The following is a 24,290-nucleotide window of genomic DNA, read 5'->3' on the forward strand; positions in this document are numbered from 1 at the left end:
GAGTCACCAGTACAAAGAAGAAAAAGAGTGCAAAGCTGGAAGAGGGGGTCATCTGGTATTTTTGAGGAATAACCAATTGATGCCAGTTCGTGGGGCAAAGTGGGTGAGTAGGACAACGGGAAGAGATGAGGTCAGAGGAATAAAAGGGAACATATGGCCAGAGGCCTACTAGCATTTGTCAGGGACTGTGGCTTTTACTCTGCTGAGGTGGGGACTCATTGGAGGGTGTCAGTAAGCAGTTTACATGATCTGATGAATGATTGAAGAGGATCATTTCAGCTGCTGGCATGGGATACATTTTAAGGGGCAAGAGCAGAAGCATGAAGACCCATTAAAAGGCTGTTACAGTTACCCAGGGAAGAGATGAAGGTGGCCTGGCCCAGAAAGGTAAAAAATGGTCAAGCAGGTGAGAAATGTAGATGGAATTCTGGATATTTTTGAAAGATAGAGTCAGTAGGATTTATTGAGGAGTTGCATATGAAGAAAGAAAAACAGAGTAGAGATAGGGTGATGGAGGTGTTTGGCCTGTGCAACTAGAAAGACAGTCACCATCTTTGAGATGAGTAGTGCATTAGATAAGCTTGTTGTTTAACAGATATTTCTGCCTCCTCCCTCCACCTCCATGAGACTAATATACTTCCTCCTGCGTGGATGTCCGCTTGGTCATGGGACTTGGTTTAGCCCATGGCCTGACAATGTATGACCTCCAAACCTAGATCTTAGGAGGCATCACGTATTTTCCCTTGGCCCTATGGGAAGTGTGACTTCTGCCAAGAGAAGAATGTATCACTACCTATCTACCCTGGGCCCCAGAATGAGATATATGGAGCAGCCTCATCCCCTTACCCTCAGACCTGTGAACATGACTGTAAACATGGACATGTAGAGCATTGGGATTTGGGGTGGTTTGTTGCACAACAGTCTTGAGCAGTAACAGGCTGATAAAGGGACAGGCGCAGGCTCACTGCTTTGGGACATCAGAATCAAAGACTGGCTGTGAGCTCTGTCTGGGTATTCAAGGAGGTTGCCCACAGGAGGTCAGTCATAGCTGAATCTTGAAGGATAAATCAGAGTTACTCAGTTCAACATGTGGAGCAATGGCATTCCTTGTTAGGAAATAAAGGCAAGGAGACACAAAACCCTGCTCTACAAGCATACAGGGAGCTATTTAAATAGAGGTAGACAGGGATCCCTGGGTGGCGCAGCGGTTTAGCACCTGCCCTTAGCCCAGGGCGCGATCCTGGAGACCTGGGATCGAATCCCACGTCGGGCTCCCGGTGCATGGAGCCTGCTTCTTCCTCTGCCTGTGTCTCTGCCTCTCTCTCTCTCTCTCTGTGACTATCATAAATAAATAAAAATTTAAAAAAATTAGAGGTAGACAGTGGCAGAAGATGATGAATCTGGAGAAGTAGACAGGAGCTGGGGCATGGAGGATTTTGTATTCCCTGATAAGGAGCTTGGACTCTCTTCCATAGGCAGTGGGAAGCCATGGATGCTTTTTTAAGGGGGAGAATGGCATGGTCTGGTTTGTACTTCGGTGGGATCCTCCTGGCCCCGTGTGAAGGACAGCCTCAGTGTTGGGGAGTATTATGGCATGGAGATAGGATCAGAGTTGGAGCTAGTCAAGTGCAAGTAGTAAAGATAGGATGTAGGGATGGAAGTGGATTTGGGAAACATTTAAGTTCTATTTTATTTTATTTTTTTTAAAGATTTATTCATTCATGATAGACATAGAGAGAGAGAGGCAGAGACACAGGCAGAGGGAGAAGCAGGCTCCATGCTAGGAGCCCGACGTGGGACTCGATCCTGGGACTCTAGGATCATGCCCTGGGCCAAAGGCAGGCGCCAAACCGCTAAACCACCCAGGGATCCCCAACGTTTAAGTTTTAATACCAATGGGACTTTAGGGACAGAGAGAAAATGAGGCTTCCATATGTGGCATGCTTGGGGCATCAAACACTGGAAGGAAATTGTCTAACATGTTAATATCTGGTGGGATTATAGATGATTCTCTTCTTTTTATGCACAAATTCATTTTCTGTGTTAATTGCTATTACCAGTATAATCAGAAAAAAATTTGGAGGGGTGCCTGGGTGGCTCACTTGGTTAAGCATCTGACTCTTAGTTTTGGCTTGGGTCATGATCTCAGGGTTGAGTTGAGCTCTGCGTTCAGCATGGAGTTTGCTTGGGATTCTCCTTCTCCTATTCCTCCCCCAGCTTATGTGTGTTCTCTGTCTCTATCTCTCTCTTTCTTGGAAATAAACAAATAAAATCTTTAAAAAAAATAATTTTGAGGGATCCCTGGGTGGCGCAGTGGTTTAGCGCCTGCCTTTGGCCCAGGGTGTGATCCTGGAGACCTGGGATCGAATCCCACGTCGGGCTCCCGATGCATGGAGCCTGCTTCTCCCTCTGCCTATGTCTCTGCCTCTCATTCTCTCTCTGTGTGACTATCATAAATAAATAAAAATAAAAAAAAACTTAAAAAAATAATTTTGAGTGTGTCATGGTGTTTAAACCTGTATGATTTCCTTTGGACCAAGTTTCCTGAGCTCCTAAACCTCAGTGTTGGAGAGAGGTATAGGGTATCCAGGCTTGGTGCTAATTTAGCCAGAGTTGCAGTCATCTTTGATGGCTAATGGCTTTGTTTTTTTATTTAATAACAAATTAAAAGAAGATCCAAAAAGAAGTTCAAAGCAAATATGACCTATGCATCTTATTTGTACTAACTATATATTGTGGAAACATTTCAGAGAAACACGAATTTCGAATTGGCATCACTAGATGACATACCCTTCCAGAGGCTTATGTCATGACTCACCTGATTATGGATTCAGAATAGTAAATGTTCATGAGACTTGTTTTGAAGAGTAATTATAGCACTGTGTATGTATAGGAGTAACTTTAAAAAATTTGCTTGTGATTGCTGAAAATGCTATTGATTAAGAGGGCTTAATAACTAGATGGCAAAGTAGCAATTAAAACAACAGCAGAGCCCTGCTAATTATAACACAAAAACTAAAAATTAAGTTAGGCAAATAAGTGCTAATGACTTCTCCATGTGGAGGATCATACTTCATTCTTTTCACTTTGGTGTCTCTATCCCTTTTGTTCCCAAGCCTGGACTATACTCCTCTTTGCTTCCTCTACGATTCCCTACCCTTCTCTCAAGACCAGCTCTAAGGTAATTCCAGAGTGACTTTCCTGATATCCCTGGGGAGATCCACGGTCTCATGCTCACACCCCCACTGTATTTTCTTCTTGGGGTCCAATAGCCCTGACAAAGTGCTTTCTGTATTTTTGACATTTTCATACTTAACAAATCAACTTTGGTCATTTGTATATTCCAGCTCAGGGCATGTCACATTATAGAAATTAATAAGTGCTATGTAAAATGGCTTACTACATGTAGTACAATTTGAAAATTTTATTTATGGGAATTTGAGGAGCAAGAAAGGGCTGGTGTGTAGCTACCAGGGAATTGATCTAGGAGCAGTGAGAGGTGGGGGGATACTTGGCTCTTGAGATGGTCTTGGAGCCAAAGCTGACTATTACAGGCTCATTATCTTGTGCACAGACATCTGCAGTGACTTTCTAAAAGTCCCAGAAGACATGGGAAAAAGATGAGTAAGTGATTGCATTTAAATAAGTTAAAATCTAATCAGGAAAATCAGATTCCAGTTTTTTTTTGCTTTAAACTGATTTATCTAGTGAATGACTGAACAACACTCGGAAGTAGGACCTATATCTATTTTGTAAATATGAAAGAAAGAGACCGACTGAGGCTTTGATGTGATTCCATTTATCTCCACAGATGCTGCTGTCACCTCTGATGATTCCCAGGTGTTTACCTCCAGCCCCAACCTATATTTGAAGGAGCTGATTTAAATATTCAACTGCCAGGTGTCATCTACTCTGGTAAGTTTCACAGACGCTTCAAACTCTGTATGCCCCAAACTGAACATATGGGTCTTCATGTAACCAGCAAAATTGATGTTGTGCTTTCTGTTTCAGGAAGTAGAATCCCCATCCACTCAGCTTCCTAAGCTAGAAACCCTGGGTTCATCTTTGTCTTTGCCAATTAGTTACCAAGATCTATGGATTATGATCCAAAGTATCTTTATATCGGAACCCCATATTCATATCCCCATATTTATCATCATGATCATCATTTAAGTCCTTGTAATTTAGTGTCTGGACTTTTGAACTAGCTTCCTGATTTGTCTGTTTATGTTACTTCCTTCTTCTACCCAAATGCCAGCCCATCATCCTCTTGGCTAAAACCTACATAATAAAATACCAGCATTTTGATTATTATACCTCAACATATTTCACTAACATTAGCCCCATTCTATAAGCCTGCTCTCCTCTAGCTACACCTATCTACCAAGTAGTACACTAGGCCTTCCATGCCTTTGCACATACTCATTCCTCTGCCTTTATGCTTTTCTTTCTCATCTCCATGTGCCAAACTCCTCATCCTCCAAGAACCACTTCAAAATACTATCTCTTCTGGGAAGACTTATCTCACATTACTAGGCCATTTTTTGCACTCTCTCTGTGTGTTCTCACAACATTCCACTCCTATTCTACTATACTGTAATTATCCCTTAACTGCTCCAGTCTCTCCTTTGGCATTGAGGACAGAGTCTGGGTCTCATCCACACCTATAGTCCTAGAATCTATTATAGTGTCTGGCACACAAAAGGAAGAATACCTTTTGTTGATAAATCACTTAACCACTCTCAGTTGTTTACTCATCTGTAAAATGGGAATAATTATTTCTTGTTAAATCTCAATTTAGATGTTATTTATGAAAGTGCTCTGTAGAAAAATACAGATATAAAGTGATACATGCACCCTGATGCTTATATAGCAGCATTATTGACAATAGCTAAACTGTGGAGAGAGCCCAAATGTCCATCAAGTGATGAATGGATAAAGAAGAATGGTATATATATGTATAATAGAATATTACTCAGCCATCAAAAAAAAAAAAAAAGAAATCTTGCCATTTTCAATGACCTGGATGGAGCTAGAGTGTGTAATGCTAAGTGAAATAAGTCAGTCAGGGAAAGACAGATACCATATGATCTCATATGTGGAGGCTTTTTAAAAATATTTTATTTATTTATGCATGAGAGACACAGAGAGAGGCAGAGACATAGGCAGAGGGAGAAGCAGGCTCTCCATGGGGAGCCCGTGCGGGACTCAATCCCAGGACCCCAGGATCACGCCCTGAGCCAAAGGCAGATGCTCAACCATTGGGCCACCCAGGTGTCCCTCTTATGTGGAATTTAAGAAAGAAAGCAGATGAACATATGAAAAGGGGGAAAAGAATAAAGGAGACAGGGAAACAAGCCATAAAAGACTCAAAGATAGAGAACAAAATGAGGGTTGATGGAAGGAGGTGAGTGGGGGATGGGGATTAAGAAGGGCACTTGTGATGAGCACTGGGTGTTATATGTAAGTGATGAATCACTGATTTCTGTTTCGGAAACCAATATTGCACTGCATGTTCACTACCAAAAATTTAAAGAAAAAAAACTAAAGAAAATGTTCTGTAGAAAGGAGAAGCAGAAAGGGCTTCATTAAGGGGTTATAGGCACTTAGCTTTGTAAATGAGGAAGATGAGCAGCAGAGCAGTGAAATGACTAAGCCAGAGTCACACAGCAGTTTGTGTTAGAGTGCTGGGTCTCTTCATTCAATGCCTTTCCTTTCCAACTTTCTGCTCTGGAGTCTTACCTGTCAAGGCCCCATCCTAGCATCGCCCCTAAGGATCTTCTTTTAGGGTGTCATATTACCTGTTTACATATACCATGTCCTGGGGAGAATGTGACCACAGGTCTCCCAAGCTATTTGGCTCACTTGATTAATGCCCAAAAATCTGTCATGAGAATACACCTCAAATTTGCTTTAGGTGAAGAAAAGACCCATGTCTGTGTTTAAAATCTGGTTTCTGAATTTGTAATTTTAGAGGAGTTATCAGTTAGGGATATAAACTCTTGCTCCGTATTTTGTCAGCCAAATTACAACATTTTTCCTTTTCCTGCACACTTCCTGGAGCTTATCTCCATGTTTATGTTAAAATATCCATTTTAAGCATATGAAACATCAAGTTTCTGATGTGTTGCGGAAGAATTTTGGGTGAATTCTTTGGAGTATGAACTTTTAGCAAAATTAATAATCACCAGAGAAGAGACATTGTCATCAGATTCTTGAGCCACCGTTTTCAAAGACGGTGGAGGAGAAGCTGCAGAGACCTATTAATTCAGCAGACAAAGCCCTGGTCTTCCTCATGAAAAAAAAAAAGCCGGCAGCTTCATGCTACTGTTCTCAAGAATGCAAACAGAGGCTCTGAACTCCTGTTTCAAGCACTTGTATTATTAGTAAATGTGGAGTATGTTGTATTTCTAGGGTGTGTGTGTGTGTGTGTGTGTGAAAGAGAGATTGAGAGAGAGAGAGAGAGAGAGAGAGAGAGCAGTGTTTGGCATTTCACTGTGGCCCTTCTTAATTTTCAGGGTGTTTACCTGTCAATAATAACAAGCCTGCGCTGGATCCCAGAGAACCAGGCCATCATTATTAATTTCACACTGCAAGTATGAAGGACAAAGTGATCATAATTATAAGAAAGATAATTCTGCTACCAAGCATTTGGAAATCCTTTTCTGTTTGAGAGTTGATAGTATTTAGAACATTTTAGCCTCAGTCATTCTTAAATCCCTGTAATTTTAGGACTAGGTATACAACTTTAGCTTTCTTAGATTTCCTGAGTCCAATGGCATTTTGCTCCTACTGTGACCAGAGCTTGTATTCCCCAACTCCTCCAGACCTGTTGGGGACAGCAGAAGAGTGCAGGTGCTAGAATACCACTTGGTCTGTTTTACTGACAGCTGATGGAAAAGTGCAGTTCCTCCATTTGCTCAGGTGGTACCTGTTTTGAAGGAAAGCCTGTGCAAGGATTGCAGAGTTTCCTATCCCTACACTGTGTTTGAGTACATAACATAGTGGCTACTGATCACATAGTTCATAAATGAGAAAGAAGGAGAGACACGTAGTTATCAATGCCAATGAGATTTCTGAATGATAGAGATTTTTTTTTCCACTTTGCAATCAAATGCAGTTCTCTCAATTTTCTTGATTGGTATTAAATAGAACTCTTCCATGAATTCGGGAGCTGCAGTGGCATTTGCCTACTTCTTGTAATTCATGGGCTTGAAGGGCAGTAGAATGTGCCACCTCAAAATGTGCAATTTTGGCATAAAGATTATTTTGAGCTGAAGACGATTAAGAAGCAGATAGCAGAAAACCCTCTGTCCTCCTTCTATTTGACCAGAAGTAGGACATAAATTTGTAGAGGGTTTCCCCTCGCTTCTTTGTACCAAGAAGGGCAGGAATAATTCATTACAGGGGTCAGCTCTAGACCCTTATCAGTCCACAGACAGTACCAGAGGAATTTATGTAACAAACTTTGCTGAAACTAGTCTCATCTGCCATTCATGCCCCTCATCCATGTATTTACCTTCCCGTGATTTAATGCCCGTAGAAGCTCAAAGTCCTTTTCCTTTGCCTTGCCATTTGTCTAAAAATGTCTTCTTTTGTTAAGATCCTGTCGAAGTGCAGCTCCTACCCAACCCTTTGAATTACTCATCTCTAATTTCTCTCATTTGTTTGTGGGATGCCTATGTTAGTAAAACTTGTGTTTGTTTTTCTCTTGTCAATCTGACTTTTGTCAGTGTCATTTTCAGGGCTTCCAGCTGGGCAGCCCTCTACCCTCCTTAGAGGCAGTTTAATGGAAAAAGAAAAGAACCATGATTTCTTACCATTATATAGCTTACAAAACACTCAAATAATCCAAATGCTGAAAAAAAGTCTTTAAAAAATTAAAAACGACCTGAATGTAACTTTTGGCTGTTTCTTTTTACAATTTATGGCTTAAATATGTATATCTGGGGTTTGATGAGCAAATGGATAGTCATGTGCACTGGCAGCCACCTTCTTTCTGCTTAATTATGTTAAGTTCTCTTGGTTGATATTTTCAGATAGAGGTTTTGGACTACGCAAGTGGAATCAAATCTTGGTGACTGACGAAGGAGCAGAGGAATATTGCTGTCAAGAAGGTAAGAGAATTTCTTCTTATGCCAAAAGGAATTCCAGATGGATAAAATACACAAAAGGGAAATTGTAGCAATATTAGGAGAAAACATGGATGCATTTTTTAATAATCTGAGTAGGGAGACCTTTCTGAGCTTGACAGGAGACTGAGAAAATTTGAACAACATTGCGATTCAGAAAAGAATAACCTCAGAGATGTAAAAAGACAGTCAGCTGGAAAATATTTGCAACACACAACCTGGAGAAAAGACTGCTGATTTCTTCCTCATAAAAATAATTTTTAAAAACTAAAAATTAAATGAGGAATGAACCAAGAAAAGACAATGACAGGAACAAATAATTGATGGTAAAAGAAACACAAATGAACAAGAAACAAAGTTTGTTTGTTGTTGTTTAATTTTACTAAAAAAATTCAAAGTAAAAGAGTACTTAGGGACCATTTCTCACCTGTAAATCCCACAATTAAGAAGTGTGAAAATACTCCCTCTGGGCGAGGGAATGTGGAAAAGACACCCTCATAGCCTGTTGGTGACATTTATAATTTTGGACTGCTCTCTGGGAGGGTATTTGTCAGTCTGTAGCACAATTTAAAAAAGCTTTTTTTTAAAGATTTTATTTATTCATGAGAGACATAGAGAGAGGCAGAGACACAGAAAGAGGGAGAAGCAGGCTCCATGCAGGGAGCCTGACGTGAGGCTTGATCCCAGAACTCTGAGATCATGCCCTGAGCCAAAGGTAGATGCTCAACCACTGAGCCACCCAGGTATCCCTTGTAGCACAATTTTAAATGTCTGTGTGTTCTTGGACCTAGCAATTCCTTTTTTTAAAGATTATTTTATTTATTGACTTGACAGAGAGAGAGAGTGAGCACAAGCAGGGAGAGGGGGAAGCAGACTCCCCACTGAGCAAAGAGCCTGATGCAAGGGTTCCATCCCAGGACCCTGAGATCAGGATCAGAGCTGAAGGCACACAATCGACTGAGCCACCCAGGTGCCCCCCAGCAATTCCATTTTAAGGAGTGCTGCTTGCAGGTAGGTATCCATACAGAAGTGTACAAACCTGTAAGTATGTTCAGTGTAGCATTGTTTATTAAAAGCTGGAAGTAACCTAAAGGTCCACACATAAGAGAACGTTACACATATTACTGTGCATCTATTCTGTGGAGTACTTCTGTAGCTCTTGGGGAGAAAGGGGTGGACTTGGAGTTGCTGATATGGAGACTTCTCTGCGGATTTTATTATTAAGTGAAAAAAGCAAGTTGGGGACTGAATGTGGAGTTGGGCTTAATACATTTAAGGCAAAAAGCAAATGAATACGTCTATATTTTATACATATAAACATATGCCTATGTATGTACAGAAGATTTATACCCAGTTGTAGAAGAAATTTTTATAAGGCTGAGTCTGGGAGTCGAGATTGGGGCAAGGGAGAGAGTTAAGGAAAGGGAGACTTACTTCCCATTGTATACGGTTGGGTGCTATCTGAAAAAAAATTTAAAGATGTACTTATTTATTTTAGAGAGAGAGAGCATGCATGTGAGCAGGGGGAGGGACAAAAGCAGGGGGAGAGAGTCCCAAGCAGCCTCCCCACTGAGCAGGGTGCCTGATATGGTATTCAATCCCAGGACGCTATGATCATGACCTGAGCCTAAACCAAGAGTGGAAAACTCAATTGGTTGAGCCACTCAAGTGCCTCTGAATTATTTTTTATATCATACATCCCTTTGATAAAAATTTGAGAAGAAAATGGGTGATTTCTTAATTTTTCTCTTAGTCCTACATGCCACTCACTCTAAAGGGAATCTCAAAGAGAAACCAAACTCTTTTGACTGTTCCAGGCCAAGCTACTACATCTGACAAGGAACTTTTTCTTCTTCTTTTTTGTTTCAAATTCTAATTTAAATTTTAGGTACTTAACATATAGTATAGTATTGGTTTCAGGAGTAGAATTTAGTGATTCATCATTTACAGAGAACCCCCAGTGCTCATCATAGCACGTGCCTTCTGACTAGGAACTTTTCAACCAGTTTGGGATACAGCAGCGAGGCAGGATGGTGTAACCATGGTTTGGTTCTGATCCTCATTGTGGCTTAATTCAGTAGAAATAGATTAAACCTACCTAGGGCATGTTGCTGAAGCCATTTGGAAAATAAATCTGAGATCTTTGTCCTCTTATTGATTTTTAACATAAGCTCTTGTGATCCTTAGCAAATGACAGAAACCGGGCCTCACCTTCCTTTCCTGATAGCCCTGCAGGCTATTCACTCACATTCTGGAGGCTCCCCCCACCTCTGCTCCACCAGTTAGTCCTTTAACCCTAATGTGCAACTTCCAGGGGCCTGCTAAATGTCTTTTTCGAATAGCTTCAACAAAAAATGGTGAAAGCTCCACTGGCAGCTGGCTATGAAGCTGTCTGGGTCCTCACTGCCTGGTTCACCCACTATCTAGGCTGGTTGGCGGATGGATGTGAGCTCACAAACCTCCTCACCAAGCCAATCCTACAGGACCATCTGCAGAGTATCAAGGATTTCAGTGATTTGTCTTCTGATTCTGCTCGGGGCTGCCAACTTATGGGTGTTTATTTTTTTTATTTTTTTTATTTTTTAAATTTTATTTATTTATGATAGTCACAGAGAGAGAGAGAGAGAGAGAGAGAGAGAGAGGCAGAGACACAGGCCGAGGGAGAAGCAGGCTCCATGCACCGGGAGCCTGACGTGGGACTCGATCCCGGGTCTCCAGGATCGTGCCCTGGGCCAAAGGCAGGCACCAAACCGCTGCACCACCCAGGGATCCCCTTATGGGTGTTTATAAGAAGGAGTCTCAAAAAATAAGAATTCCCCCTTCTCCCTTGTAAATGGATTGTCACCAGCCCCTGGGAACAGTGGGTTCTCTTTTGAAGAGAGTGACTGAAGGTGACACTGTGTAAATCAAGTCTGGGCACAGACATTACCAAGAAGCCAGTGAAGAATAGCAGAATATACCACCCCAAAATGACTACAGGACTTCAGAACATGCTACCCCAAAATATGCCCTTTTGATATATTATTTTGAGCTTTAGGTACTTGAAAAACAGCAGATGAAGGGAGAAGGTTTCTCTGTATGCCCCTCTATGCCTGACAATAGATCCTCCAAAAGGAACTTGATTGCCTTAGATCCTCTCCATGGGGCCTCATCTGCTGGAAAGATGGACTCATTACGGGAGAAGAGGCCCCCACACCCAGACAAACTCTGTCACAAACTATCATACCTCCTGTCTCTTCTAAGAACACATTCATCTTTCCGAAAAATCATTTACTCTCCTCTGAGAGGTGTACTTCCTCCTACCCTTTTCCTGTCAGGATGATGTTTAATTCTGAATTCTAAGCTTCCTCTGAGAGTTACTTATTTTTCCCTGGGTGTTTCCCTTGTATACATGAGATTTACATGCTTCTAAACTTTTGTTTTCCCCTAGTTAATCTGTCTTTTATTACAAGCTTCTCAGCTATGAAGTCAGAAGGGGGGGGATTATTCTTCCTCCCCTACAAAGGCCTGTCTGTCTCCTTGGCCAGGGCTGGAGCACCTTCCTCAGTCCCTGGGGCACAGCCTCACCTTGTACTGGGCCACAGGATTTGTTCTGTGGTAGGGACTCAATGAGCTGACAGAGATTGAGTTTTATCAATCAGAATGTCATGAAGATTATTTTAAGTGAAAGAAATCTGAACAAACAGCAGTTAAACTTCTTTTACTTCTTTTAAAATGTTTTAGCAGCATGTTCCCAAAATATAGCTGCCATAAATCATGTGGCCACTGGGCATAGGGGGAGGGTAGCTACTAGAAAGGAGACTGTCTGCTTGCACCCAGTTGAGAACAAACACCACAAACTCTCATGCTTTCTATTTTTCTCCGAAAGCTCATGTGTTTCCTAAAAGTCCTCTTTTTCCTTAGAAACTCTTTTCTCCCCTCCTTTTCCTTACTAAATTGGTATATAAATCCCTATCTTAACTGTTCAGGGAGCCACTTCTTTCCTGCACTTCTATATGTGTATGAATAAATTTTCTCCTAGTAGTCTGTCTTTTGTTAGTTAATTCACAGGCCCCAACCAGTATAACCTAAGACAGTAGAGGAAAAGTTTTATTCCTAACACAGGACACTAAAAATTTCCGGGAAAAGTTATTTATAAAGTGTTGACATTACATGGGGCAATGCCAAAGTTACAGTATTCAGTAAGAAAACCAGGATTTCAAATTATTTTTACACTCTTCTCCGCATTGCACAAAACAAAGCTATGCAGAGAAAAACATCACACGAGTGGCTGTCATATCAGGTAATGAGTCACAAAACAAAGTCTCAGGTATGAAACTGGAGGAATGGGTAGATAGGATACTGGGATGGGACAGAGGTCCAGAAACAGAAACACGTGTGTTTGGGAATTGGCGTGTGATTGAGGTGGCATCATGGGGGCGGCGGGGTGGAGGGGGAAGGTAAGTCGGATTCCAGAGTAGATCATGATGGGAAACTAGCTCACCATGTGGAGAAAGGCAAAAATGTGATGGAAACTCCCTCTACACGTAAAAGCAAACTCCAGTTGTACTCAAGACCTAAATGTGAATGGTGGATCCATGAAGGTAATAGAAGAAAAAAGAGATGTAATGTCCAAGAATGTTCTTGTGACCTTGGGCGGGGAAGGGAGTTTTAATAAGACTACATCCACAAATCATCAAAAATAAGTGTTTCTCTTCAAAACAGGGTGCCATAGACAAATGTAACAGATGGGTGACAGCCTGGAAAAGATTTCTGCAGTGTCTGATATTGACAAGTTGTTAGTATTTAGAACAGACAAGGAGCTCCTGAAGGAAAATTTAAAAATACTCCAAACAGAAATCCTGTTAAAAAGTGAGTGAAGGAGTAACAGGAAGAGGTAGTTCAGGGAAGGGAGAAACCCACGTGGTTGCACAACATAGGAAGACAGGCTGAGCTTATCATTAGTAATTAGAGAAATGCTAACTAAAGTAACTCTCTTCCTCCTACTGGCAGACGTGAGAAAGCAGGATGATATCTAGAGGTGGCAGTGTGTGGCACAGCACAGCTCCCGGGGACAAGCCTTCTAGGGGGCAGGCAGCTGGGCTGCATGAACTTAACTGTGGGCATTTCTTCCCAGGCCTGTAATACCAGTGCTCAAGAGGGGCTGCAAACAGGTACAGGGACATGTTTTGTGGCAGCCTTTGTGGTGACAAAAAGAACTGTGTAGGTGCCCCCGCTCTGTTGGAGTGAGAGAGAAAAAGGCTGCAAGAGGCACAAAATGCAGTAGTGAGTAGCACACAGAAGCAATGAGTGAGGCTTCCATGGGGTGACATGGAGAGAGCATAAAAAACGTGGTGTCCAGTCTTTCACTGGATGAAAGGTCATAATCTTGTACCACAGCCATTTTTATGTAACTTAGGCTCAGTAGTATATTTTTCCATAGTCCCCATTGGAATGTAAGCTCCAAGAGGGCAGAGATGATAGGGTTTTGATAGTGTCGAAGTGTCCCCAACCTCTAGAACTTTGCACATGGTAGTTGCAAAGGAAGTAGTTCTTGAACGAATACAAAATATATACCTCTCTATATTCATAATTAATATAAATATATGAAATACATTATATATAAATACATTAAATATGCTGAAGTGGGGGCTTTTTGTGGAGTAAGGGAGCATGGGAATGAGGATAAAGTATGAGGGGAAACACAAATATTATGATAATGTTTGACCATCTGAGTCATAGTTTTATTCACATTTTGTTACCTGGCTATAGGAGGAGCACTTGGAGAAAACATACCAAAATATGAATTGCTCTTAGATGGTAGGAATTAAGGCTGACCTTTTTGTTCCCACTACTTTTCTGTATTCAAAAGATTCTATAATTGGTGCGTTTTATTTTCGTTATTCCCAAACCCAAGCTTTAAAAATGTCTTTGAAAGGGGTAGTGCCTCAATACTGAGTTTTCCCCGTTGCTTCTGTTAGCAACGTCCCACTCCCCACAAACCCCATACACACACACACTTCGAGAATTGCAGTGTCACTGTCTCAGCTTATGCTTTGGTAAGTACAATCTCTTCTGTTCCTTCCAGACTAACCCCCTAGTTTTAGGGCTGTGCTTGACTTCCTATAATAACTGACCTCTGGCCTTCTGTCCGGCCCTGCTCTGAGGGTTTATCTAGATTCCTGGTCTCAGTCTTCCCCAGTTCATCTCAACCTGGTCCTCTACCTCACCATATTGAGATGAATGGTGTCTTCTCCAAATCAGCATCCTTCCTGGGACTTCAGAATGGTGCCTTATTTGGAAATAGGGTGTTGCAGGTGTGATTAGTTAAGATGAGGCCATGTTGGAGTAAAATGGAACCTTAAGCCAAAATGACTGGTGCTTAGAAGAATGTCCTCATAAGAATAGGGTAAGGGACAAAAACACCCAGAAGATCACTATATGATAACAGAGACAGAGATTCGAGTGATGGGTCAACAAGCCAAGGATCTCCAAGAAAACCTCAAAGAGGTAAGGAAGGATCTTACCCTAGAGCCTTCAGAGAAAGCAGAGCCCTGCTAACATCTTGATTTTGGATTTCTGGCCTCCAGCACTGTGAGACAATGAGTTCTGTGTTTTAAGTCATCACATTTTTGTTATGGCAGTGCCAAGGCTAATATATCCCCCATACTTACCCGGGTGCTCACCAGGGAGGATTTTCAGTGCCCAGAAAAGCTTTGCCTGCCCCTTGTATTATCCTCCTCTGATATTCTCAACATCCCAAACCTTGGAGGAAGAAGAGGGAGAGGTCTACTCTATGCCTTTATTTATGCTAAAACTAGCTCCAGTTGAAAAAAAAAAATGAGATAAGATGTAGTCCTTTTCCTGTAATGACATGTTTGTTTACTTGGTAGCTGCAGCCCACAGTGAATGATAGCCTCAGAATCTGGAAGATGCACGGGAGAGTCCCCCCCCCCCACCCCGGAGTTCTTTCTGTCCTAGGGATATCACTTCTGAACTCACTTTCTGGGACCTCTGCTCTGGGCCCCACCTTTCTCTCCCTCTAGATGCCAGTGTGGAGAATTGGAGTCCTCTGGACTCTCCTGCTGTGCTGCTGCTCCACAGAGCTTCCACCGTGAAGGAGAAGATAAGGAGTGGGCCCTTTCCTTCCTCCTCCTCTGAGGGAAGCCCTGAGAGGGCCCAGGGGGCAGAAGAAGCAGGGTCCCTGCAGCTCCCAGACCAGCAGACTGTACTGGAAACAGCCAGGAGCCTGTCACCTTTCCTGACTGTGCTGTTCTCCAACTGTGCTGAGCCACTTGTAGGCTTCGATGTGCTGCTGCATCTGCACTCAGATGCCACTCACCCCCTTCCTAGGAGGACTCCGTCTTCCTACAGCTGTTGTCCAGCTCCTTCAAGTCTCGTATCCTGCAGGCCACTTTCTGCCTCAGGTGCAGGGGATATTTCCAAACTGCTCACACCAGTCCCTCACTCATCTGCTAAGACCTTCCTATGGCTCTTCATTTACCTGAATATGAAGTTCAACTTCTCACTTGGTAAGGCCAAGGCTGAGGTGGTGCTTCAGTGCCTTCATCATCTACTACCTCTCCCTGTTACTCCGTCTCATGTGGAGCTGCTTACAGTTCTCTCACAGGTCTCTCTCTCCCTTATCTGTGCTGGATATTTCATGTGCAGTTTTTATGCCTAGCACAGTCTTTCCCATTCCCTGCTAGCTGTTTATCTCTCCCATACTCTCAGGTTTCATTTAAACATTATCTTCTTAGAGAAATCTTTTTTTTTCCTAAAGATTTTATTTATTAGAGAGAGAGAGAGAGAGAGAGAGCGCGCGAGCACATGAGCGCAAGCATGGGCGGGGGAAGGGCAGATGGAGAGGGAGAAGCAGACTTCCTGCTGAACAGAGATCCTGGTGCGGGTCTCCATCCCGGGACCCTGATCATGACCTGAGCTGAAGGTGGAAGCTTAACCAACTGAGCCACCCAGGCACCTCTTCTGAGAGAAATCTTTAAACACGCATGCATACACATACACATACACTCACAGGGTCAGCTGTCCCACTAAGTCAGCTTTTAAAACTGCCCTTTTACTGTTTAGCACTCAGCACGATTTGTAAAGCCGTATTTATTTGTGCGATTATATGAATAATGTCCCTTCCCCTGGACTGTCAGGTCCTGAGGGTAGGAACCTTGTTTATCTTGTTCATCATTTCATCCCAGCATCCAGTCTAGGGCCCTGCTCATGCTAGAGGCTTAATGAATATTTGCTGCAGGGATGCCAGATTTTCAGATAGCCCTGTAACTAGGGTCTACCCAGTTGTGATATTCTCTGTGTCTACAGACCATCCCACCTTCCTGACATATATTTTCCACATTTAATCTATGAATTTGCTGCTAGTAAAATACGTGTCTGCATGTTGACAGGTGTGCAGCATACTTGATTAATGATATACTATGATGATTAATTTATGTAGCATTGTAACTTTTTCAGAGAAAATGCCTTCATTTCCATCATTTCCATTTGAGGTAATTTGTGCTGCTACTCATCTACTAATATTCTCTAGAACTGCCTCCAATTTCTTCATATCTCTGATACTTCACGCTGATAGTTGCACTTGTAGAGGAAATGATTTTTCCCCCATTTTTTTGTGAATAGTGATGAATCTTTTCCATGGAGATATTTTTCAAAAAATAATCTCTGTCTGAATTTGTCAGGAGCTCTGCCTGCCCAGTTCCTTTCTCCTTCTCTGCTCCTCTGTCTTTGCTGCCCATGCCATTTCTTTTAACAGGAATATTTTATTAGCACTCCAGACTTAGGCACTCTTGGTGGTCTGCGTTTGTCCCACTGGAACTAATCCGTTGGCCTGTTTTTAACCGTGGAGCTCACACATACAGCCTATAGTTTTTCTAGTTCTAGAAAGATCTATGGAGGTGGGGTTAAGGGGTAGGGAAGCTTAGCAGCAATCAGGAAGACCCTCTGAGTAGAGGAGGTGCTGAAACTTAAGTTGCATTCATAGGAGGAAAAGTTGTGTTGCAAATCCAGTGGGCTCATCCCCACTGAGCTCTCTGGGGGAAAATTATGTACTTATTCCAGGTCAAGTTCTCTGCAAAGAGTTTTATATTCTTCATCTAATCAGGGTGCTGGTGAGGATTAAATTTGATGAAGAATATAAAATTAGATGCAGATTATAATTGTCACCAGCATCCTGGGAGGACATTGTCCTTAATTCACTCACCAACTCATTTATTTCTTCACTGAGCTAATATTTACTGAGGGCCTGGTACATGCCAGGACTTCCCAGAGGTTCAGTGAGATGAGGCTTCTTAACAAGTGGGTGAATTGTATTGTCATTTACAGAGATTAGGGGAAGAGCCAGTGTTTGGGTGGAGAAAACAGGCATTCTATTTTGGACATGTTACAATTCTAATACCTTGGTTTTCCAAATAAGAAAACTAACTTCCAGTAGATGGCCAAAATTATACGGTTGTCAGGATATGGCACTGGGATTGGAGGCTAGGTCAATCTGATTGCAGAGCCAAGCCTTTGGCTCTCCATTCCACAACTTTGAGGAAATGAAGCATGGTTGCACTGGGTGCTCACCAGATCCTGCCCTCTGCCCTTGTCCTGGTCCAGTAAATGGCCTCCTTTGGCCCACCTGACTTCCTGTTACCCAATATACACTGCCTCCCTATATTTTAGAAGCTCATACTCTTGGCATAAACCCTAGAAGAAGATAATCACATAATTTTAGGCATTAGTTATGACCCAATGAAAAATTGTCATTAAAGGATACGTTAATTAGCTCACTTCCTATGATAAGTCATTAATGAATGCCCTGGTGAAAGTGCTTCTCCAGCTGCTTAGGTAAGAAAATAGAAAAAGAGCTAGCATGTGCAGAAGTCACATCTGTCCCTTCTCCTGAGATAAGCCAGTCCCTGGATCTTGCTCTCAAGCATGGAAGTCGATGATTCAGGTCCTGGTGTGGACCTGTTGACTGGCATTTGTGCTCTGACCACACCATACCTGCACATGCTCAGGTGAGGGGCCTCCCAAGATAGCTCATCACCTGACCTCTGTGATCTCTCTCTTTTCTGCTTACATTCTGTATCATCAGATGCTCAAGTAGAGGGCTTGGGTCACACAGTCGGATCTCTGAAGGTACTGGGGATTGATATATAGATGAGTGCTCTGAGGAGTTTTCTCCCAGATTCTCTTATAAAACCCCAACAACTTGCTTTTAAGACTTGCAGCCTTCACAGCTTAAAAAAATATTTTCCTGATGGAGAGGGAAACAATTTTCAAGTCATTTCCTGTGTGTTAAATAAGCATGTGTTTATACTACCAGCTAGGCTCAAACTTCAAGGAAATGTATTTTCGCAGGGTATTGATCTATAAAGTTTAAAAATCCTAAAAATATTCAAAGCATGAGGAACAGGTGCAAAACACAGATTCCACTGGATGTTGGGGACAACATGCTTATTCAGCCTTCTAATACTGCTTCAGGCCCAAGGTGGGCCTTTACTCAGGCTTTCCTAGTTCCCTGGCTCCATATGGCCTGAGTTCCTATGTACTTCGAGCTCTCCCTACCACAATACAGAGATACTCTTCCTCCTTCTCCCTCCTCTTTCCTCTTCCATTTTGATAAGTTTGCAAGCAGATTACAAACTGTCATCTCAACATCTTTACCTTTCACAATGGGATCTCACTAGAGATCATAGCAGGTGGCAAATTGGTCTGATTTATCATTATTTGCATTTTTAATTTGTGGTATTTTAGGCCCAGAAAGTTTTTTTTTATGGATCTTAAAATGGCAACACAAACATTGATACATAATTCATTATCTATTTTTTTCATGATACCTGTGGTTAACCCATTGACAAACAGTAGAGTCATCAACACTTTAAGCAGGATGGAGCTACAGCTTTAGCTTTCTTACCCCCTACTCTTATCCTCTCTGGTTTATTAGAATAAATTACATAATCAGCAGCCTCCATGCTGGTGTTATGTCAACGCGAAAAGCCTTCTTAGTTGTAGCTTTGTTATTATTCTGAATGACCAAGTCTTAAGTAACTAAGGTAAAGGCTTCCACAGTCCCCTGATTTGGGAACATGGAGTCTTTAAATTTAAGCAAAAGGTGAGAGCACAAGAGGGATACCTCCAGTCCCTGCCCTGTTTTCTCTTTTCTTCCAAATCCCTAAATCTCACTCCACAATTTTCTGTTGTTGTCCTTTGCTTCCCCACCCCTTCCTGCTCCCACCAGGCATGCTCCAGGCAGAACTTCAAGTGGGAAGAAAGATTAACACCTGTAATCCTTTTGAAATAAGAGCTCTGCAGATAAGCAACACTCATAGACAGGATGCCCTGGAGTTTAGGAAGCTACCAGCAAAATAAAAGGGATCCTCAGCACTTTTTTCAGAAGGATGATCAGTGAAGAAAAGCAGACTAATTCAAGAGAAATGTAGAGACCTTATTGTGTATTTTTAAAATTATTTTTTCATGCTATTTTAGGTGCCTCTATATATAGAGAGAACCTCCATCAGGATGAAACACCTCTGGATAGCCCATCCTATGCTGATCTCCCCTTTCCCTGTTTCCTCCTCTAGATAACTCAGTTAACCAAAATGTCACCTGGGGTGGTGCCCTCCAGGAGTTTAGTGGCCACTGGCACCATACAGTGCAGCATATGATTGGTCTTCTGCTATTTACTGTGTGTTGGTTTGATCCCGTTAGTTACCTTGTAACTTTCTGTAGAGCTTTCCCATCTCACCGTGTCTATCAAATAGCTCTGTCAGATTCATACATGTAGGAAGAGTTTAAATCATACATAAAAGTAATCACTTGCTTCATCAGTTGAAATGATTATACTTTCAGGATTTCCTTCATTCCCTTCATCAAGGATTTATGGAATGCTTCCTAGATTACTGAGCACCAGTCAAAGCATTAGGAAGGTCTCACTGACCACACTGAGTTTTCATCTTTTTAGACCCAAAAAGATGAGAGAGGCATAAGAAAATCTTTGTAGAGATGCATAATTTCCAAACCCAAAATACTGGCTTGCTAGCAGGCATCTGACTTCAGCCATGATTTACTGGAGATCTGGACATTGGCTGTACATCTTGCTAATGACTAAACTCTATTCTAGTGATAAATTACAATGACTCAAGAACAGTAGACTGGGCCACTGAATATAAGTTTCCCTGCGTGAGCTTTTCTAGTCGAGAGCAGCCATTCCCAGAGTGAGTGTCTTAGAGGATCTGGAGGATGAGATATGAAACCTCCTGTCAGGACCAGATATCTTTTTTATATAGCTGACATCATTGGGTCATCCACATACATGTGGCTACAGTCAGCTGTGCATAGTCTCTTTAAAGCAGGACAAACTCCTAAACAGTACATTTTAGAATACACACTTGCTCTTTATTCTTTTATTACAAATTGACTTGTCTTTTGCTAAGCTGCTCTCTTCTCTGAGAAGATTTATGTCAGGAATGCACATACAAGGATAGTTGAATAAGTAATAAAGTTCGAAAGGAACACTTGTGTTAATTTATAACGCGCCATTTGTCGACAATGTGAAAGACATTATTTCAAACAAAGGTAACTCGAGGGATGTTAATAGCCAGCAAATGTATTTATGCTAGATCTTATTCTGAGTAAGTCGTTGCATTATAGAACCCGTCTGTCATCATGTTAGTAGTGTTCTTAATTGTCTCTAATTTTCATAATTTACTTTTTAAATCAAAATATCATGGTTTCCACAGACTTCCAGTTTTATACATACTAAAACATGCCAGACTTTTGGTTTTAGTGAAGGAAACAAATGGCTCAGATATAATTCCAAATGTTAGTCTAGCATCGTTTTATTTAGTAAGGCTGGCCTGCTCCCAGATTCCAGATAAGTAGAGAATTGTGCAATTATCCAGAAAACCTAATCCTCAACTTTTTTTTTCTGGAATCATTTTTTTTTCTTGTCCATAAAGATCTAAAATTAATTGGATTAGCCATTTCTTTTACATGGCCTGTGAAGATTCATTGTGAAGCTGAGGGAAGAAGCAAAATTCCACCGATCTTCCTTGGAATGTCATTGACCTTGTTGCTGGTAGATGGGGTTTACTGTACAAAACAAGGAAAAAAATGGGCAATAGCTACATTCCTTGGGAGCCTCTTTAGGTCATCTCCTCATCTACATCCACTAACTTTTTGTTAAATGAGGCTATGAACAATGCAGGATTAGGGAGGTTGTTCCACTTCAGTAGATGGGTCCAAGATAGGGGGAACAGATGGAGTAAAATTAGTTAATTACAGGATTCTTCATCTAGTCACAGTTTGCAGTGCCTTGCAGCCTTTTGTGAGCCTGGCTCTTCTGTCTGTGGCTGCAGGCCATTCATTCCTTCAGAGAGGCTTTGGTGGCCTCATGCATGCAGACCTAAATCATCCTCCTTTTTAGTCCCAGTGCCTCACACCAAATCCTCAGATTCAGCTAATCTACCAGTGAAGTAAATTTCCCAAACTCTAGCTTTGTGGTCTCCTAATCACAGTTTTCTTTCTTCCTTTTCTTTTTTTTTTTTTTTAAGATTTTATTTATTTATTCATGAGAGACACTGGGAGGCAGACACATAAGCAGAGGGAGAAGCAGGCTCCCCATAGGGAGCCCAGTGTGGGACTTGATCCCAGACCTCACGATCACAACCTGAGCTGAAGGCAGGTGCTCAACCACTGAGCCACCCAGGTGTCCCGCACCCCCAATCACAAATTTCATTGGCTCTTCATGTCCTATAGGAGCGCAGCCAAAGTGCTCAGCCTGACACACACAGGGCTCAGCCCTCTGAGGACTGTCCCCGACTCATCTCTGCAGCATTGCTCGTGCATGCCCCTACAGGAACCCTTTATTCGAGTCACATGCAGCATCTCAGCAGTCCTCTGCCTGCTCTGGGCCATTGTGGACCTCACCTTCACTTGCCTTCTCCAAATACACACCTCTCCCCACCAATCCAGTTACTCCTGCTCAGTGAGGCCCAGCCCCATTCTGAGATCTCCTGGAACACCATAGTCCAGGGGACCTCCATTGCTATGAATTGGTACCCATTCTTGGCCACATAATTGTGTCCCTTGCAGGGGCAATTCTTGCAGTGACATCTTTTTGGACAATGAACTTTTCTCTGGCAGTTAACACCTTTTCCCAGCTCCATTATCTGCCTTGCATGTGACACCTTTTTGTATGCTCCAAAGCATCATAGGCTCTGATTGAATAACAGGATGAGAAATGATGAGCCTGGTTGTAGTTTCTACTCTTCCAGGCACACCTTCCTTCAGCATTCAGATAAAGATACATGAATTCTGAGAAGCCCAGTGCATGAACAGTTTCCCAGAATGACTAAAAAGCTGGCTCTGGGCTCTGCGTGCCTAGATTAGAACAGTGGTTTCGCTCCTTATTAACTATGTGATATGTCTCTACCTTTGTGCCCTCATCTAAGATGAGGATAATAATGGTACTCTTAGTAATGGTTGCTGAGGGGATTAATCAACATCATATATGTAAGGCCGTTAGTGCTTGGCATATAGTAAGTGCCCACTAAATGTTCTCTCAATTATTATTAAATACTATAAAAAAATGAGGTTCCAGCCTTCTCTTTAAAGAGGAGTGTCAGTTGTCAGTCAAAGCATGGGATCACTCCCACTGTTAATAGTGGACTTTAGAGATGGGTCTCCATTCCCTGGGCTAGCCTGGTCATCTAGGTGTTTGCAGGGGGCTGAATTATAGGGTTTTGCTCTGACCCCATCTACTGAGGCAAGAAGCTCAACCACACAGAAAGAGTTTTATTTTCATTTTCAGGTACCTTTCCCTCATCCCCTTCACAGAACAATAGTAATAGCTTGCTAAATTGAGAAAGGCTTCAGGCAGGCCTTTCTAGCATCAGATGTGAGACCAAATCTAGGATGACACAGTACAGGCCAGGATGGTGGTCTGGACGAGACAAATCAAAGTCATTTAACTGAGACAATCAGGAAATCCTAGACCTGGTCTAGGAAACTTCCACAGGTCTCCTAGATAGTCCTCAGCCCTCTGGGGCAGAGCTCAGTGAGCTATTTACACCCGAACCACTCTGTGCTGCTTGTCTTTTACTGTACAGATTTGGGCATAAGTCACTTCTTCAAATATTTCAAATATTCCACCTAATGGACTGCTTCTCCTTCAGGCCTACATCTGACAAGGTTGAGGAAATCCCCTTCCTCCCTGTGGGATGGTCAGACCCCGAGGCCCTCACCCTGGGTTAGACAGGAAGACAACCCGTTTGACTACTGGACACACCTGGAAGAGCCCTCTGGGCAATGTCTGCAGAGTGGTGATTGGGAGAGTTACCTTGAATTCAGTCTCAATGTTGGCTAGCCTGGCCAATTCGTTGCTTAGCTCCAGCGCGGTGAGGACAGGGTCTTCACTGGACAGAGACAAGTAGGCAGCGCTCGCCAGTCCCTTGTAGGCGTTCATGCGGGAACGCGAGTGGCTGAAGGAGTCCCTCCGCTGCTTCTCCGTGCACTCGTTGCACTTGCAGAAGTAGTCGTGCGGCCGCTCAATGCGTGCGCCCTTGAGCAGGAGGATGTGCACGATCTCATACTCCTGGCAGTGCGCCGCCAGGATGATGGGCGTGATGTCGTGGGAGAAGCGCGTGCCGTCCTCGTCGTAGGCGTAGAAGTCGTCGTCGCGCAGCTCCTGCTCCAGCGGGCTGAGCGTCAGGCGCTGGCCCTGCGCGAAGGCCGGGTGGTTGAGAATGGCCTCCACGATGCGCACGTAGCCCTTGCTGATGGCCAGCAGCAGCGCGTCCCCCACCCGCGCCAGGTTCTCCTTCTTGAGCAGTAGCTCTGTGACCTCCAGGTGCTCGTTACCCACGGCCAGCTGCAGCGCGTTCTGCCCCATATAGTCCACGCAGTTGAAGTTGAGGGTCTTGGACTCCTCCAACATTTTCCTGACCACAGGGATGTTGCCATACTCAGCTGAGTCCAGGAAGCGCTCCTCTTCCGGCGTCAGGCTGGTGCCCTTCTCATTGAACATGTAGGCAGGACCACGGATGGCCTGGCGGCGGCCCTTCTCCCTCAGGGTCGTGTGCCGGCGCTGCATATTTTTGAAGGTGTTGCTCCCCAACCTGTGGGGGTACAAGGCAGAGATGCTCGGTTACTCTCCCAGGGGCCTGT

The 24,290-nt window shown here is 42.9% G+C and overlaps 1 protein-coding gene and 1 long non-coding RNA gene across 2 annotated transcripts in view; one reads left to right on the forward strand and one right to left on the reverse strand.

Moving 5' to 3' along the window:
• Window positions 1–24,290, reverse strand: part of TRPC7 (transient receptor potential cation channel subfamily C member 7) — a 144,052-nt gene that overhangs the window by 107,832 nt on the left and 11,930 nt on the right. Inside the window, exon 4 of the mRNA XM_038551660.1 lies at window positions 23,464–24,241. Within this exon, the coding sequence (XP_038407588.1) occupies window positions 23,464–24,241 (778 nt within the window). The remainder of the gene's footprint in view (window positions 1–23,463; window positions 24,242–24,290) is intronic.
• Window positions 3,812–9,008, forward strand: LOC111098032. The gene is made up of 4 exons (XR_005366711.1): window positions 3,812–3,915; window positions 6,519–6,596; window positions 8,040–8,117; window positions 8,967–9,008. It is a non-coding gene; the product is annotated as an uncharacterized LOC111098032 (long non-coding RNA).

Source organism: Canis lupus, chromosome 11 (assembly GCF_011100685.1).
Source record: "Canis lupus familiaris isolate Mischka breed German Shepherd chromosome 11, alternate assembly UU_Cfam_GSD_1.0, whole genome shotgun sequence".
NCBI classification, from domain to species: domain Eukaryota; kingdom Metazoa; phylum Chordata; class Mammalia; order Carnivora; family Canidae; genus Canis; species Canis lupus.